The 17,693-nt window shown below is 40.2% G+C and overlaps 1 protein-coding gene across 15 annotated transcripts in view; it reads right to left on the bottom strand.

Moving 5' to 3' along the window:
• The window catches only part of Cntn1 (contactin 1), a 297,760-nt gene that overhangs the window by 110,352 nt on the left and 169,715 nt on the right, over nucleotides 1-17,693 (bottom strand). For all 15 annotated transcript variants that reach the window (XM_017594616.3, XM_008765659.4, XM_063262899.1 and 12 more), the window contains 4 exon segments: nucleotides 16,765-16,797; nucleotides 8,950-9,082; nucleotides 5,536-5,708; nucleotides 2,904-2,999 (listed from right to left, as the gene is read on the bottom strand). In XM_017594616.3, the coding sequence (XP_017450105.1) occupies nucleotides 2,904-2,999; nucleotides 5,536-5,708; nucleotides 8,950-9,082; nucleotides 16,765-16,797 (435 nt within the window).

The raw sequence follows: 17,693 nt of genomic DNA, 5'->3' as shown, positions 1-17,693 counted from the left end.
AACATACCATTCTCAACATCACTGTTAAGTGTGAAATTCCTAAGAAAATCTTCAAAGAAGTCAGCACGGAGGATAATAAATCTACCCTTCATTTTAAATGCAGAAATTATTTAGTTGACATAATGAGGACTCGTTCTCAGGGCATCACTACCAGAATACTGCTTGACAGACACAAATGGGTCCGTAAATAACACTCACATAGAACCAGACTCCTACAGCATATTCCTTTGCACTCTCAGCTCAATGAAGTTGTAAGTCACAAAGCATAGACCATTCACTTATATGGATCAAGGATGACGGGAGACTGATGGCGTAGATTGAAGATATATCGACTGAAGGATCAAGTAAGCTGGTGGAGTGTACCATGGAGCTAATTACTTGGTGATAGAGATGAAGAACTTTGAAGGTTTTATTCTGTTCATGACATTTCCTTGTATTATGTCAACTTAGTGTTCTCAGGTTGAAGAAGCAAATGACTCCCTCAGTTGAATGGTTTTGAGTTGCGGATTGACCTTGTAAAGTCAACTAGACAGTCCTCTTGTTGCCTTCTTTAAAATAAATGTAAACTTCCCTAAAATGTACCTTGAATTAAGTGCAGAATTTAGTATGTTCTCTTTATAGAAAATACACTTCATGAGACCTCAGACTTCTGTTTACTACTTGGACCACTAAATGCTGTGTCCCTCGGTCAAATTCTACCTTCCTCTATCCCAGTGGTCCTCAGCCTTCCCAATGCTGCGACCTCTAATGCAGTTCTTCATGTTGTGGTGACCCCCAATCATAAAATTATACTCATTGCTACTTCATAATTTTTCTATGCTTATGAATTGTAATATAAATATCTGATATGCTGGATATTTGATATGTGACTCCATGAAAGGGGTGTTTGACATCCCTCCAAAGGGGTCACGGTTCACAGGTTGAGAACCACTGTTCTGATCCTCCTTTAAAAAGTAACCATTGGTGTCATATAGTTCTTCTGCTCAACATTCTGAGTATAAATGTCACTGAAGTAGAAGCACATGGGTGCCTTGCATGCATTGATAAGGTGCTCCACAGCCCAGCTTCTGAAACCCTGTTACCTTTATCTTGCCTTCTCTCACTTGCTTTGCACCCATGGTCTAACCTCAGCCCCTGATCTTGTGCCCTAACCTCCCTGGAATGCCCTCTCAGATGCTTATACTCTTACTTCCTTCAGTTCTTTCCCATTTTAGTCAACATCCCCTTCTTACCAGAGACCTTTCTAAAATCTAAATTATCCTCAACCCTTTCCTGTTTCCTTCTCTCTCTATCATTCAGTGTCTCTTAAGCATGCCTCTCATTGATTGTATGTGTGTACCAGCAGACGATCTCTGAGGGCTGGCAGCTTTTATTCCTCTGTTCCCTGGTGTGTCCTGTGGACTGGGCAGTGCCTATTGAGCAAAAGTGCTCACAAGAGGTTTCCTTAAACACCAAGCTCATCCAGCGTTAAACAGGCAAAGGGAGTCACTGTGCTGCTATTGCCTTGTTCGTGGGGAATACTGGGAAGAGGGGGGAGATATTTCCTCATGGTTTCAGCAGTTCCTCAAGCAAAAGCTTGTTCTCCCACCAAGGCTGGTGCAACAGTACAAATATGCCCCTCCCATGATTACTAATTAATCCCCTTTCTTGCAGTGCAGAGGAAATTACCAGTACGTTAGAAGTTATCAGAGCTACAGATGTCATTTTCATATATGCATATAAAATTGCACGTACATGGAACTTACATGTAATATGTGTATATAATTTTGTATGTGATCGTATGTGTATATGTCTGTGAATACACATGAATTCAGTGTATCCCACACATAATTACTTACAATAGAGCATTGTGTTTCATTTTCTATGGAAATGCTTTAAATCACACTTAATATAGAAAGAGCATAAAACATTTATTCCACTGTAAGGAGATAAACATAACAACTGAAGACAGTCCTATGGGTGTACAGCACAGTAGCCTTTGGTGTCACCATAGAAAAGAAAAGGTATATGTATTCCAAGTTGGAATTTTAACATGTGAATTTTAATTTGGTTCCTTTTCTGGAGTGTACGGTTGCTCTCATAGGCCAGTAACTCCAAAGACATTAATAATTGATCATGTCTTCATCCATTTCTAGAGCTTATAGTTCACAGTATATTACACATACCAAATTAAAAAACCTGATTGGCCATGCATCATGCCTCATTACTGCTATATTTCTGAATGTTTAACCTAGCTTCTGCAGAATCTGTCATAACTTCTCTTACATGATGGGACCTTTAATGAGGGCACAGACCAACATATGTACTGTCTATAAACGGAAATGACTAGAATCCCTTAGGATTAGGGCCAAGTGACCAAGTAGGAAAGTGTTTACAACCACCTCAAGTGATGAGGACAAACTGATCCTGTTGTGAATGTGGACTTCTGGGTATGACTTAGCCACAGTACTGCTCAATTCTCAGTGACCTTGTTTAGCTGCATGATGTCTGATTGAACGTTGTCACTGTTCTGGAGGAAGGGTTCATACGGTCCCACCCTGACATTATATGACAGGAAGTTAGGTAGGGGCTGCTGGAGGAGAGACATTTTCTCCAGTGGTGTAGTTGTTCTTAAATTGGCCATGTTTATGAAAAATAACTCCTTTTCATGCTCCTGTAAGTAATCCCAGTGAAACTCATTGGCTCGGCAAGCTAGTCTCCAGTGGAATCCTTTCTTCAACGAATGTCCTCTCTGTGGCGAGTATATGTTGTTTGTCTCCGCAGGGAAAGCTCACACAACAAATGCAAATAATGAGTCAATTTAAATGAATGAGTTGGCCATGACTGTTAAATGAATTGAGTAGTTATTAGTGTATTAACGTTCCTAGAACACTCAAACTATTTCATTCCGCAGTTGCAGTTACCTGGGAAGTGGTAGGGAGGGTCGCAGAGAAGCACCATGCCCTTCCCTTCCTTCACCTTCACTTCAGGACGATCCTCAGGAGGAAAGGGGTCAAGATCTGATTTCAAAAGGGAAAAGGGAAATGTTCACTCTGCTCAAGAGAAAGAGACATTTGTTAAGTGTAATCTTACAGTAATACAGTGAGATCAGGCAAAGCCGGGGAGCTTCCGGAGCAAGCGAGGAAACATACACAGGTATCCCTTCCGGTGGCTGCTCAGACACTCTGTGAAAAGACCCCGGTTGGATAATGGAAAGGTGATCAATCTCTGATCCTTTAAATTGTGTTTATTTCTTTTCTAAACTCATTTTCCTCTGTGTGTTGTGTTTAACATTCTCATCTTGCTTGATTTCTTCATTCTGAAGTACTTCATTTCTTCATCTGTCTTACTAATATTGTTCCTAGTTCATTTCTGACTCTCTTTTGCATTGTTTGTGATCCACACCCATACTAGAATACTTACGTTTTACTCCCCTTAACATGCTGCCTACCTCTGGAATCCTGCGTGCTCTCCAGGTTATATTTTTTCCAGAGCAAGGCTTAAAGGTTCATCCCTGGACCTGATGGGCTAATGGCACCTGAAATCCTAGCCTCACCTGCTCATTTGATAGTTTCTGCTCTGGTTGTAGAGCAGAAACACAAACGCCCTAGTCCATCTTAAACTCACTTTCCTAGATCCTATTCTATTCCGGTGACAGAAGAATATTTTTGTTTCTAACGCCTTTCTTTGAAAAAATACTTAAATGGAAATACTGAATTTTTAAAAGATCCACGTGTTTTGTCTACAATTTTCTTAGCTACACTAGTCTAAATATTACTGTTTCTTGACTTATCTCACTCCTCTTGGTGATGACTTGTGAAAACATTGTTTTCATCCTGTAACGTATCTAGCAAGATCTTGACCTAAAATCACAAACCAGAGATTAATTATCACATCCAGTTCCCCTCTCAATGTAGAGCTGTCCTGTAGAACAAGCTCTCAACTTTGATGATAGCAAGTATTTTTTTAAATGTTTACCATTATTCGGCCCTGTAAGAAAAATGACTTAATTCAAATTTAAAATGATTGACTAACTAAAATACAGTTTAACTGATCCCAGCCCAGAGAAAGTAAATGCTGAAGAGATATTTTCAGGACTGGGGCACTGAGGAGCGACATACAGTTCTCTGTATATCTTGATAACTTTCTCAATAACTAATTCTCACTCCATGGGGCCTTCAATGAGAACACTGGCATCACCCCACTGATGCTAGATTGCAGAGAACCATTCAGGGTTCTTCAGAGCGTAGTTCTGGTTTCTTTGGAGAACTCATAGTCCTTTGCCTATGCTGCACTTACCACCCAAAGCCCGTTCTCCTATACATTACATTTCTTCTCTGGCATGTTCTTGTCAGTAGTCTGTTCCCTTGTTTTACTCTTTTTGCTGAACTTTTATGGTTTACTAATATGTCTTGCTGGTCACACAGAATTACTATATTTTAACTGAAAACTTCCCAAGTGCCATACTTGTCTCACCAACAACAACCTGCCACCTATAAACGCACAGGTGCCACGACTTCTTTAATAAATCACACAGAGTCATGACTTTGGTTGGAATGATAAGGCAGGAGGATCCATATTCACAGAGACAAGGGTTTTTTTTAATATTATTTGTTCCTGTGTATGTGTAAGTGTGTGTGTTTTTATGTGGATGTGGATGTTTGTGTGCATGTGTGTAATGTATATACATGTGATATTGTGTGTGTGTGTGAGCGTGTGTGTTTATGTGGATGTATATGTTTGTGTGCATGTGCGGAATGTATATGCACATGATATTTTGTGTGTGTGCGTATGTATGCATGTGTGTATGTGTGCGTGTGTGTGTATGTGTGTGAGTGTGTGTGTTTATGTGGATGTATATGTTTGTGTGCATGTGTGTAATGTATATGCATGTGATATTTTGTGTGTGTGCGTATGTATGCGTGTGTGTATGTGTGCATGTGTGTGTGTATGTGTGTGTATGTGTGTGAGTGTGTGTGTTTATGTGGATGTATATGTTTGTGTGCATGTGTGTAATGTATATGCATGTGATATTTTGTGTGTGTGCGTATGTATGCGTGTGTGTATGTGTGCGTGTGTGTGTGTGTATATGTGTGTATGTGTGTGAGTGTGTGTGTTTATGTGGATGTATATGTTTGTGTGCATGTGTGTAATGTATATGCATGTGATATTTTGTGTGTGTGCGTATGTATGCGTGTGTGTATGTGTGCGTGTGTGTGTGTGTGTGTGTGTGTGTGTGTGTGTGTTTGCTTTCTACCCATGGAAGCCAGAGGAGGGCATCGGATTCTATGGCGCTGGAGTTATAAGCAACTGTCAGTCACTCAACGTGGATGTTGACAACAGAACACGGTGTTTCTGTAGAGGTGGCCAGAACCCTTCGATTCTGAACCATGTCTCCAGGAGAAGTGATTTTATGGGAAGAGAACACCTGGTGTAGTTAACCATCCCATAGTCAACACCCTCACACACAATTTATATAGATTTGGAGCAATAATTAAAACACGTGTAACTTCATTTCAAACAAATCCACCCTTTAAAAAGGTTACAGTTACTTACACCCAAAGCTCAGGGTGGCCTCGGTGCTTCTGACCATCCCGTAGTTGTTGGACGCCAAGCAGTAGTATATTCCTGCGTCTTTCTGTTTGTCAGGGTTATTGATAACAAGGTTCCCTCCGACCATGCTGTATCGATCGTTCGTCAGGTCAACGTCCCCGTTATTCATTCTCCACCTTGAGAGAAGGACATGAACGTTACTCTGAAGCACATGAAGCCTGGAGACTATCGGGCTAACTTCACTCTGAAGTAATTTACATACAGCTCCATGTGAAGGGAGATGGTCAGACATCAATCGATGGTACTTCTTAATGATCTGTGATTCTGAGTATTTTGAAACATGGATAATAATTTAGCTAAGGTACCAAAATGTAAGTGTGAATTCCTGGCACATTCCCCATCTTAAATGCAGTATCCTGAAGAAAAAGGTGTTGTTGAGTTTTAATTCCTGACTGACTTCAGGTATTACTGAGATTGATTTCTTTATTCAGACATGAGCATATTTGATAGCCATATTTTGCTTGGGCAGTTTCACGGGCATCTAGATACATTGTATAAAATATCAAAGCATATCTTTGGCAAAATTAAGATACAAAGTATCAGCAGTTTTCCAAGGAAACTAAAGGAGGCAGGCTGTCTGGTCCGCAATTAACACACCTTTACCACTAGAGGGAGATCACACAGTTTAAAATTAGTCTACTAGGGTCTCAAACCAAGCCATAAATAAACTGGTAAATTCAAATTTTCTTCATTCCAGATGTGCCAACAGTGGTTCCCTTTCACATTACTGAGAGGCAACTTTTGTTGAAAACATTTTCTTCCACATTTTCTATGTAACAGTGTCAATGAAGAATACCGTGGCTAAAGACACCACTCTAGGGAGGGAAAAATATTAAAAATTGGAATTCTGCTTTTTCCGGGTGAGTTGGAAAGAAGAAGGCATATAAGAAGAATTTTCACTTACAGTGATTGTAACTAAACATTTTACAAATACGCCATGCTGTGCCGGAGTCCATCTCTTAAGGCAATGTCCCAGGAAAAGCATCAGACAGACGTCTTGACCTTGAAGTTCAGGGGGCAGCTGTGGCTAGTTTCCAGATGCCAAATACGTTGTGATGCGGGTGAGGATAATAGCAAAAATGCATGACTTCAGAACGTGTGTGGAAGTTAGATCACTAGAACATTTCCTAGTTATAATTATCATGGAGTAAGATAATTTCAAAAACAAGAACACACAGTGTCCCGTTCTTGTTTGCTGTGATCACCTCAAGCCACTTGGTTTGATATCATCAGGGCCACTCTTGCCCTGGGCATGTAGAAGTGGTTTGGAGTGATCACAGCACAGGGTTTCAATTGCCAGGATTCTCCCCTCCTTTATTGGGTCCAAGTTGTGTTAATTGCTTTGACTTCCTGTGGCTGCGGTTGTTTTAGGGTATCAGATAATTCTATGCCTTGATGTGTCTAGATAAATTCATTGTCTCTTTTCAGAAACATGTGCCAGGACCACTGTGCCTTTAGATATGCTTTGACTGTAGAGCTTGCTCCTTGGAGGTGGAGACTGGGGAAAAGTGCGTCAAGGCTGGTGAGCGGCAAGGAAAGTTTCTCGTTGTGCCTCTTACGTTTCAGGATGCCACCACGAATAACCCATCATCACAGAACCTGCTACAAATAACAGGCTACTGTGTGAAGGATACCGTGAGTGGTTACTGGGGGCCGTGTAGTACCTTCTGTAATTCACTACATTTGAAAATCCTTCTTTCTACCACGAAACAAGTCTCCCCTCTTCTCTTCCCCCGTAAGCTTTCATATTACAGTCAGAGGCAGCTGCCTTTGTCAGGATTAAGCATCTACTCGGCTCCCCCAGCTCCCTATATTAATATACGGACAGCCCAGCCAGCTCAGCCTGGGGTTTTAGTTTGACTAAAACCTGTTGGGTGGAGTTGGTTTGCCAAATTACATTTCATTCATACTGCCTCCGTGTGGAGAAGGCCCACCCATACTCCTGCAAGTGCTGCGATCCTAGAGACACAGAGCCCAGCGCCTGCTGATAGGTCGCCTCCCAGCCAGTCTGGAGACTGCTGGCGAGGACAGTATCACAGAATCTGTATCACTGAAATCGGCTTGAGATTTACACACCATCTTTAGAAATCATTGCACCTGTGCTTTGGTCAGGCGTCTGTGCTTACACGGGCAAGCCACTGTAAATTTAGTATTTAGCCTCCTTTCTTGTGAAATTCTCTGTAGATAAATTTCCTCCACAATCACCGATGCCAGCCCATGTCTGTGACCGTGTGCAGAGGCCATTGCAGTTAATTTTTTTTTTAGAACAAATGTACTATTTGTAATTTATGTCGTCCCCCCGTGCATGAAATTGAAGCCATAAAAATAATGTCAGGATTGTGATTTTTACACCTAAATTCATATTTTACTTCTGGAGTGATTTTGTAATTATAGCCAGAGGCAGGAGAGAATGAGCATCATTAGAATTAAGTGGTGAGAAAGAGATTATTTTTCCCTATAATAGCTTTTTATAATAATAGAAAGCTATTTATAGGAAGAATGCCTACTATCGAAAATTAATTATCAATTGGCAGCCTTCAATTCAATCAGGTGATAATCGTCTGCTAAAGTCCCATTTTCCCATCAATCATTTGTGGGGTCCCCTCCTCTCCCATGGAAACACTTCAGAAAAGAAATTCAAATTCACTGGCATTTGGTTAAATTTTAGTCTTTGAATAAGATTAAATTGTTGGCGCAGTTTTATAAACTCTCTGTAGCACAGAAACCCATTTTTATTCTTTATAAAGTTTATATGATAGCACAAAGAAATAACCCAGGAATATGAAGGGGCTCTCGCACTGTTCAGAAGGTAGATATGTTTAAGACACATTTTTTCATGTGCTGGAAATACAGGTCAGTGGTCAAGTGTTTGCCGAGCATCTGGGTTCAATCCTAGCAATGCAGGAAACTTCTGTGTTGTCAGCGAGAGAGATTTACGATCACGGAAAAGGGTAACACTTTCTGGAACTGTCTATGTGAACTTTGAATGTAGTTAATATAGAAATCATTGGTCACTCAAGATTTGAGTTAACTAGGATAGTGAATACAGAATTATTTTATCTTCAAATGTTGTTACTTAATGCTTTTACATAACATTTGCTTGTTCTGAAGCATTAGATGATATCAAATTTACATGTATCATCACTGAATAAGTAAATTCTTACATATATTTAAGAAAATTTAAGATAAATATCATATAGCATTTCCAGTAGTATGTACTCCAGTGTTTGGATTGATGTTCATGGACCTTATAGACTTGTCTTGAAGATTTCTCTATAGACCTGAGATCACAAATGACACCTGTACTCTTGGCCCTACCCCTCCAGTCTAAGCAGAGTGGTAGATGGGATGCATTACTTGTAAACCGGAAATGGGCTTGCCCGTGCCCGGCAGTTGAGCGACACTTTGCCTTCCAGTGACTCTTCTGGGTAAATGGTATTGATTGGTTGCTCTTCAAAAATGGGTCCAAATCCTTTATCCTCCTCAGAAACTGAAACAAAAACAAGATGTTTTTTACAGTGTATACCCTTGTAACTCAAAGAAATTTTAGTTGCATCAAAAGTGCCTCTTTTTTTTTTTTGCCTGACTCTCATGGTTCCCCTAAATGTACCATGTGCCAGTTATCTGCTTACGGCTCCTTACACACACACACACACACACACACACACACACACACACACACACACACACACACACACCACTTATGCCTCTACTTTTTGAAACCGTCATCCTGCTTTTCCTAATAAATTTGTATATTTGTGGCCCAGCCATGGTAGAAATTCCTTCAGAAGGCTCTCACCCATCCTCCTGTTTTAAATCATTCCCTTTAGTGGACCGATGGCTCTTTACTTGGGACTTAAAATACCTGCTTTGCTTTGATATTTGATGCAACCTTCTGTCTAACCACCCTGTCAGGACTTGGAGACAGGTGACTTCTTTAACCACTATAGCCTGCTAGGCAGCTGCTTAGTGGTCTAGAATGTGAAGTTGCTTAAGACTTTAGAAAGTAGGAATTAATCAATAAGTGAATTTCTGAATGCTCCGGGGGGAGTTATCCTCTTTTTAATTTTTTTCTTAAACACATGACCGGGATGCATACCCAGCATCACTTGGGACAGCATATGCACACACTGCAAGTAAGGGAGTTGTGAACTGGCTTGAAACCCAACGCTGTACCCAGTTTGGGAAGCAATTTTCTGTGAGTCCATCCTCTCTGGAGGGAAGAACAAATGGCACCCTAGGGAAGGTTGAAGAGGTGGGAGTTACTTGTATGTCAGCAGCGTCTGTACACAGCTAAGAGCCGAATGTTCCAAATGAATCAGTAGTGAGCCGTGTTCTTAGAAAGGAGGGGAAGTCTTCCCTGAGGTCACTGGGATGGCTCAGATAGATGCAAACTCCGCCTTGTGTTGTCATTGTTTTGTTTTTGTTTCTGGTTTTGTTTACTTAAGATGCTCTCATGAAGCCCAAGCTGACGTCATACTCCACATTTTTCTGACTCTACCTCCGAAGTGTTGGTATTGTAATGATGTTCATTATGCTAGAATCTTCCCTCTCACCCTTCCCCCTCTATTTAAAAAGTATTTTTCATACAATAAATCTGTATCCCCTCCTCTCAGTTTCCTCCCCATCCTTTTTCCATCCAGATCCACACACTTTCTCTCTTTCCTTTGAAAACAAATAAGTATCTAAGAAATAATAACAAAATAAAATAAGACAAAATAATACAAAATAAACCAATATACTATAAGGGAAAACAAAGAAAAGGAGCCAAAATAAAAAAGCACAAGAAACAGATATAATCTCAAAGACATATGCGTTCACATGCAAGGAATTCCAAAACACAAATAATAAGAAGCTACAAATATATGCAAAGGACCTGAAAGTAAAAGTAATTAAATAATTCATCAATTAATTAATGATAATTATAAAATAAACAAATGGGAAAAATGCCCTGACTCAATACTGTAAGACAAAGGACCTCGGAGTATGCCTGAGGTTTTCGTGTTGACCATCTACTGCTGGGCATGAGATCTGCCTTAGAGTGGTTTGTGCAGGTCGTGTGCGAAATGCTGTAACCTTGGAGTGTCCATGAGTTTGGTAATCATGCTGTGCCTTGAAGACCCCGTTTCCTTAGTGTCTTCCACTCCCACCGGCTCTTACTCTCTTCCTAGTTGCTCTTCTGCAGAGTTCCTTGAGCCTCCAAGGAAAGGCTTTTGATGGAGACATCCCATTTATGACCGAGTGTCCCAAGGTCTCTCTCTCTCTCTCCATATTGTCTAGGGGTACATCTCTGTATCCATTCCCATCTGCTGCAGGAGGAAGCTTCTCTGATGATGGCAGAGCAAGGCACTGACCTATCAGTATGGCATGATGTTGTTAGAAGCCATTTTATTGCTATGTTCCTTTGTAGAACAGAAGTATTTGGTTGTCTCCTAGGTCCCTGGTTGATCTAGTCTCAGGGTCTTTCTTGGCCACCCAAGCAGGGTTGACATATTCACTTCATGGTGTGGCCTTGAGTCTGATCAGATATTGATTGGTATTCCCACAGCCTTTGTGTCACCATTGTACCAGTGTATCTTGAAGGCAGGTCACCACTGTAGATTGGAGGGTTTGTAGCTGGTTTTGTGTTTTTTTTTTCCTTTGCCAGCATGCCAAGTACCCTCCTAGTCTGTAGTGTAGCTTAAGATAGGCATCAGCTTGACTTTTCTGTGTTCAATGAATTATATAGGTGCTGTCTTCAGGATTAGGGACTTGCAGTCAGGTTGTGAAGAAAAACCAACAGTCTTGGCAATAACCTGGGTTGTTTGTGGGTCCCATGCTATCTCTTGGGACAACAACTTGATCTGGTATGATCCTTTCCCAGAAGCTTCATGTGTTAACTAGAGATGTCCAATTGGGGCTCTGAGATTGCTTCCGAATAGATGATTTAAGTCAAGAGGCACAATGGATTTTGTCTTCTCTAACAACAACCAATGAGATCCTGTCTGAAAAATAAATTACCCACTAACAGTCGTAGACCCCTACCTTTTCTAATGTATTTTATTTATATATCTATGAGAATATATAATGTATTATATATAGTTGAAAGGCAATTCTGCAAAGAGTTTATGTAAATCTTAAATTTGTGGCTAAAGTCGTATAGTTCAAACAGAGCAATTTATTTTTTCTTAATGGCAACAATTTGCACAAAGCATGTGTGTTCATTTTCCAATCCCCCAGTAGCTTCTGCCTTCTACAGGGACAGACTATGAAACCTTAGTGGAATAAAATAATGAAGTTAAATTAATCTTCATAAGGAAAAATTACATTTAAAATACTTTAGTTTTCTCATTTCCAGGATAGATGTATACTGTTTAATGAACATATGGTGCTTATATTTCTAGAATTTTCTTCCTTGAGTCAATGAGTAGATCCCCTCTGGGGCTTAAAAAACGATTCTGAATGTTTTATGAGGGAACGGAAAGTGGCCCTGAAGAACAGCACTTGGTGCATCCAGTCTCTGCCTACAGTTGTCGTGCTCAGCAGCCTCATAACCTGTCACCCATGTGGTCACTTCATGTACCCCTAATTCACAGGTGTGTGCACATGCACACCAAGAGAAAAGGTCTTCCATGGATCGGTAACACAACCTTAGATTCAGAACAGGACCCATTAAAGCAGATTTACACTCCCCTTCAGGAAAGAGCGTCTCTGTCTCCTGATAGTCTAGCGGTAGGAGGATGCAGGTTAGAGTTTTAGATGTATGGAAGTTTTATAGAGTTGAGAGGTGGGGCATCTTAGGTCACAGGAACACTTAATTAACACTTTTTTTAATCTGTGTTTTTCTTAATATAACCTCGTTTTAATAAAAATTCCTTTTCTAATATATAGTGTAGCTATCATAACTCTACCAGGGAAGTGATTACCTTATCAAATATGATTAAAAATGTTGATAAGAAAAAAAAGATCACACATACTTATGTGAAGTAAAATTTGCAGATGAAAGACAATCAAATGCTATGGCTTCTCCTTGAGTGGGCTTCTCATGTTCATAGAGCACATAATCAATCATGGCATGAACTAAAATTGGGTCCTCACACTTTTCCCAGGTAGAGATGGTTCTCTGTAATCTTGCTACTTGGTTTTATTTCCAGAAACTGAAAGTAAGATTGCAGTTTGTGCTTGAGAGTTATTTTTAGTCCTTTTTATAACTGTCTTGAAATAAACTCTATTTTTCATTCTGAAATATGTCATCTGAGTCTGTTATTAAACAGAAGTTTTGCATAAGTATGTTTTCAGATGAGTCTAAGAAAAATCTATTAGGAAATAAAGTAATGGCATCAAATTGAAAAGTCTATTACAATTTTTATCACATTTATAATATTTCTTATTATGGAACTGAGTGAGAGTGGTTAACGCTTTCTTGGAAGTCGATCAACTATCTACATGCAGCAAAAGTTACTTTGCTTAGCACAAACGTCTAGACAGTATTGGCCCTATTTTCACTGAGAGAATCAAGATGTTAGGACTTGGGTTTTAAATCCTCTGGAACCTCCATCACTTAGAGTGATGGGTAAGAAGTGACATAGCACTAATTTACATCCCTAACAATGTGATACCGGGAGTTCTTCCATTAGTCCAGTTTTTAAAAGGATGGAGAAGATTGGATTAGCAGATTTGGTTATGTAGACTAAAGTTTTGCTTGGCTTTACACAATAGGGAGTGTCCATCAGAACTTTATAAACCCTTTGGACCTAGAGTCGTTTCTTCAATTTTTAGACATGGCTGGGAATATTCCCAGGCTACTTTACATCTGAATGTACCTTAAGTGTAAAGTTTATTGTAGATGGAGAAGATCCAGACTACCTAGGGCCATGACATTTCTTCCAGAGGAATCAGGGAAAGATTTCTTTGTTTTAAAAAGAGATAGATGAGAGAGAGAGGGAAGACATAAGGGAAAGGGGAGGTGAGAGGGAGGGCAGAGGAAGGGGAAGGAAGGAGAGAGGGGAGGGGAGGGGAGATGATGAGAGAGAGGGGAGAAGAGAGAGAGGGAGAGGGAGAGAAAGAGGGAGGGAGGGAAAGACAGAGAGAGAGACAGAGAGAGACAGAGAGAGAGACAGAGAGAGAGACAGACAGAGACAGAGACAGACAGACACACACACACACACAGAGAGAGAGAGAGAGAGAGAGAGAGAGAGAGAGAGAGAGAGAGAGAGAGACTCCCTCTTCACTTTGAATAGTGACAGCCGGCTGTGCACTGCAGGGAAAGGTAGAAAATGGCTCACTGCATTCACTACTTGTACATCATAGGTGGCCAAGAGGCAATTTTTTGTTGAAGCTTGCTATATTCATAGAAGATATATCAGTGGATTGAAAAGAACAAGCATAGGAAAGAAAGTTTTTGTTATATTGGTGTGAAGAAGATGAAATACATGAAAGTTAAGCATAGAGTTTAAAAATAACATTTATTATTATTATTATTATTATTATTATTATTAGTTATTATTCATTGGTTTGTTAAGATAGGGTCTCTCTATGTAAGCATGGGTGTCCTGAAACTCTCTATGTAGACCAGACTTGTCTTGGATATCTACCTGCCTCTGCCTCTCAAATGCTGGTATAAAAGGCATGTGTCACTATTCTCTCACAATATGGAACATACATGTGTTGATAGTGATAAACATAGAGGGAGAAGTTGACTACAGGGAGAGAGAAAAGGGACGTTTTCTGTGACAACAGGTTAAATGGGCCATAGGAGACAGGTCTACTGCACCAGAGCACAAGAGGGTGTGGCAAGCCCTACAAATGGCAGCACAGCACCGGTGCAGATATGAGCAGGGAGCAGAGAATATAGGGGAGCCCATGGGACTGCCTTCTCATCATTTCTAATCTCTCTACATAATACAAACCATATCTAACATGTCAACGTCAGATGCACAGTAGTTTAGAGGTATGAGGAGTAAGGCGCCCTATGATATGACGGGTGTGTGTGTGTGTGTGTGTGTGTGTGTGTGTGTGTGTGTGTGTAAGGAAATGCAGTGTTTGTTGGGCAATCTTAGCACTCCACCTGAAGTGAAGAGTCACAGGTTTAAGTTTGACATAGATGAGGTCCTTACTGGCTATCAGGTAGATGAACGTATGTCTATATTATGTCTCTCCTCAGAGACGCACCTTGCGAAAGGCGAGACTTTGGCACGCCCACAGGGAAGGCTGTCTGCAGAGACACAGGGAGAAGTCAGAAGCAGCTGAAGGTAGACACTGGCATTCGGCCTTCACAATCATAGGACCATATGGGGCCAACGGCCGCTGAAGGAGGCCAGGATTCTGCCAGTTCTAAGGGACTATTTTCCGCTAACACCTTGAGTTTGGGTTCTATTTTCCAGGGATGTGAAAAAAAATAAATGTATGCTCTTAGTGACTCAGCTAGAGGTGTTTTATTATGTCAGTGCAAAGAAATGTCTGCACTTACTTTTTTTAGTACTATAAATCTTGAGTGCAATTAAAAATAAACCATTACACTTAACTCTACAGCAGGGTTTCCAATGGCTTATTTGACAATAAAATACTTTCTAATAAAATTCCCGCTAATATTCAATAGAAATTGGAAGTGTTTATTCTTTTCTCTTTCTCTCTTTCTTTCCTTCTTTCTTTCTTTCTTTCTTTCTTTTTCTTTCCTTCCTTCCACCCTTTCTTCTTTCTAAAACTGTTATCAGTCACTCTGTTTATTTAGAATTTGCACCATTTCTACATGTTCAAATCCTTCAGGATTCCTTATCTACACCATCCATCATTAAACACATATTGAGCTATGAAATAATTCCTTTAATACAAATTCCATTTTTTTTCAAAAATTGCTATCTTTTCATATTCCCTACTTAGGATAAGGTTCTCGGAGTCTAGTCACTGATCTTTATGAAGCCTACATGTAGTGATTGCCAGCTCACAACGTAGGAGGGAAATGGCTTTGACAGGATTTGGACTAAGAATTCCTTGTCCTTCTGTTCTTTAAACCGACGAGTGAAAAATCTCAGAGCGAATGGCATCCTTTGGGTTTGCCATGGAGGTTGTCACACTGGATGCTCAGCAGTCCTTCCTGACTTTGTATTCTGTCATTTTGCAGTGGTTTCAGTAGGTTCAAAGTCACTGGGCACACGGTCCATCAGTCACAATGCCAGCTGCATTCACTGTATTTTCCAAGAGGGGGTCTCGCAGTAAGAAACCTGGTGACTTTTGCATATTGAAAACAGAAGCTCACAGAAGTTCACTAATTTATGCAAATCCCACAAGCTTAGCCAGTGAGTTGCTGCTGGAGAGGCAGATCCACATTGGTCTTCTTTGCTCCACCTCTCTACTTCAGCAAAAACAGGAGACTCAGACCAGCAGGACTGGTTGCTACATTCAATTCACTACATCTAAACAGGAAATTTTTATAGCGTCTGTTGGCTCGGACCTGCACTGAATCTTAAGTTTCCACATGGACTAATTTGAGTTTTCTCTCTCAAAGCAAACAAGAGGCTTGCAAAAAAAAAAAGTTAAGCATTTTAATCTTTTTTTAAAAATTATTAATGTGTTATTTCATTTACATTTCAAATGTTGTCCCCCTTCCTGGTCTCCCCTCCACAAACCCTGAATTCCATCCCTCCTTCCTTTTGCCTCTAAGAGGGTGCTCACCCACCCACTCATGGCTCCTGCCTTTAGCAGTGCCCTTCTCTGTGGCATCAAGCCTTCACAGGACCAAGGACCTCCCCTCCCATTGATGCCAGATAAGGCCATCCTCTGCTACATATGTAGTTGTAGCCATGGACCCATCCATGCACACTCTTTGGTTGGTGGTTTAGTCCCTGGGAGGTCTGAGGGGTCCAAAACATTGCACTGTTACAAAGTATGTAAGACAAATGGAGACCACTTTGAATTAATTGTTTCATCTGCCTAAACCTGGTGTGTGTGTGTGTGTGTGTGTGTGTGCATGCAAGCACATGCTTGACTGCCTTTCAACAATCAAGCAAGCTGTTCTGTTATCTAAGAAATAAAGTACCTTACAGAATTTCTAAGTGACCCAACAATAGTAATAGTAATAACCGTCAAGTTTAGAGTGATCATAGCTTAAAGCAGAAATCAAATATCATTACACACACACACACACACACACACACACACACACACACACACACACACAAGGTATTTAAAACTTACCTCCATGACCATATCTTCTGTGCCATGTAAACTCTAAACAGGAAAAGAATAAGAAAAACATTTTTATGTCAACTAATTCCGTCAGGTGAGTTTTTAAACTTGGGCAGAGTCAATGAAATGCGACAAAATCCTCTTCACACAAGATTGATGTATCTTTACACCTGTTCAAACACTTTTTTCTTATTTTTACATTATATAGTGGCAGCATAGTTTGTAATCAATAGAATTAGCATTAGTTTGGGAGACTAATACAACATTTTCTATTTCACTTATAATAAAATATCAATAACCTTATACAATTTATTCATGTGTACTATATGCACATTATGCATGTGATTATAAATGCACATATGTGTATTCATATCATGATTGTGGCTCTGTATATTTACCATTGCCTTTAAATGCCTAAGTACTAACTGTGGCAGGATACAAACAGGAGGAACAGGATGGGGACAAAGGAATGGAAAATCACTTTGGTCCCCAGGAGGGAAGATTTCCAACACAACTAGCAAAACAAAGGCCTTTGTCCTTTCTCAGCTTTCTAGGGGTATCAGCAGGACCTGACCCCTCCCTGTGCTGAGCTAGTGTTTCTAGATTGATCTTATCAAACCATATATTTTTTTGTTAACATGTATTCTCTCATACATTACATCCAGACCAGTTTCCTCTCCCACTCTCTCCTCACATCTCCCTTCTCCCCAGATCAACTCCTGTTTCCCTTTAAAAAAATAAAAAGTAGTCCTTACAGCAATATCTATTGAACTTGGCCTAACAAGTTACAATAAACTTGTATGAGGGCATAAACTCTCATATCATGACTGGAAGTGGAAACCCAGTAGTAGGAAAAAGGTCTCAATCACAGGTAAAAGGGTCAGAAACATGCTCCCACTCCCATCGTCGGAAGTCCCATCAGAACACCAAGTTTTGCA

Source organism: Rattus norvegicus, chromosome 7 (genome assembly GCF_036323735.1).
Source record: "Rattus norvegicus strain BN/NHsdMcwi chromosome 7, GRCr8, whole genome shotgun sequence".
Classification (NCBI taxonomy): Eukaryota; Metazoa; Chordata; class Mammalia; order Rodentia; family Muridae; genus Rattus; species Rattus norvegicus.
The sequence above is the reverse complement of the archived record's forward strand: the minus strand, read 5'-3'. Positions and strand labels throughout refer to the sequence as shown.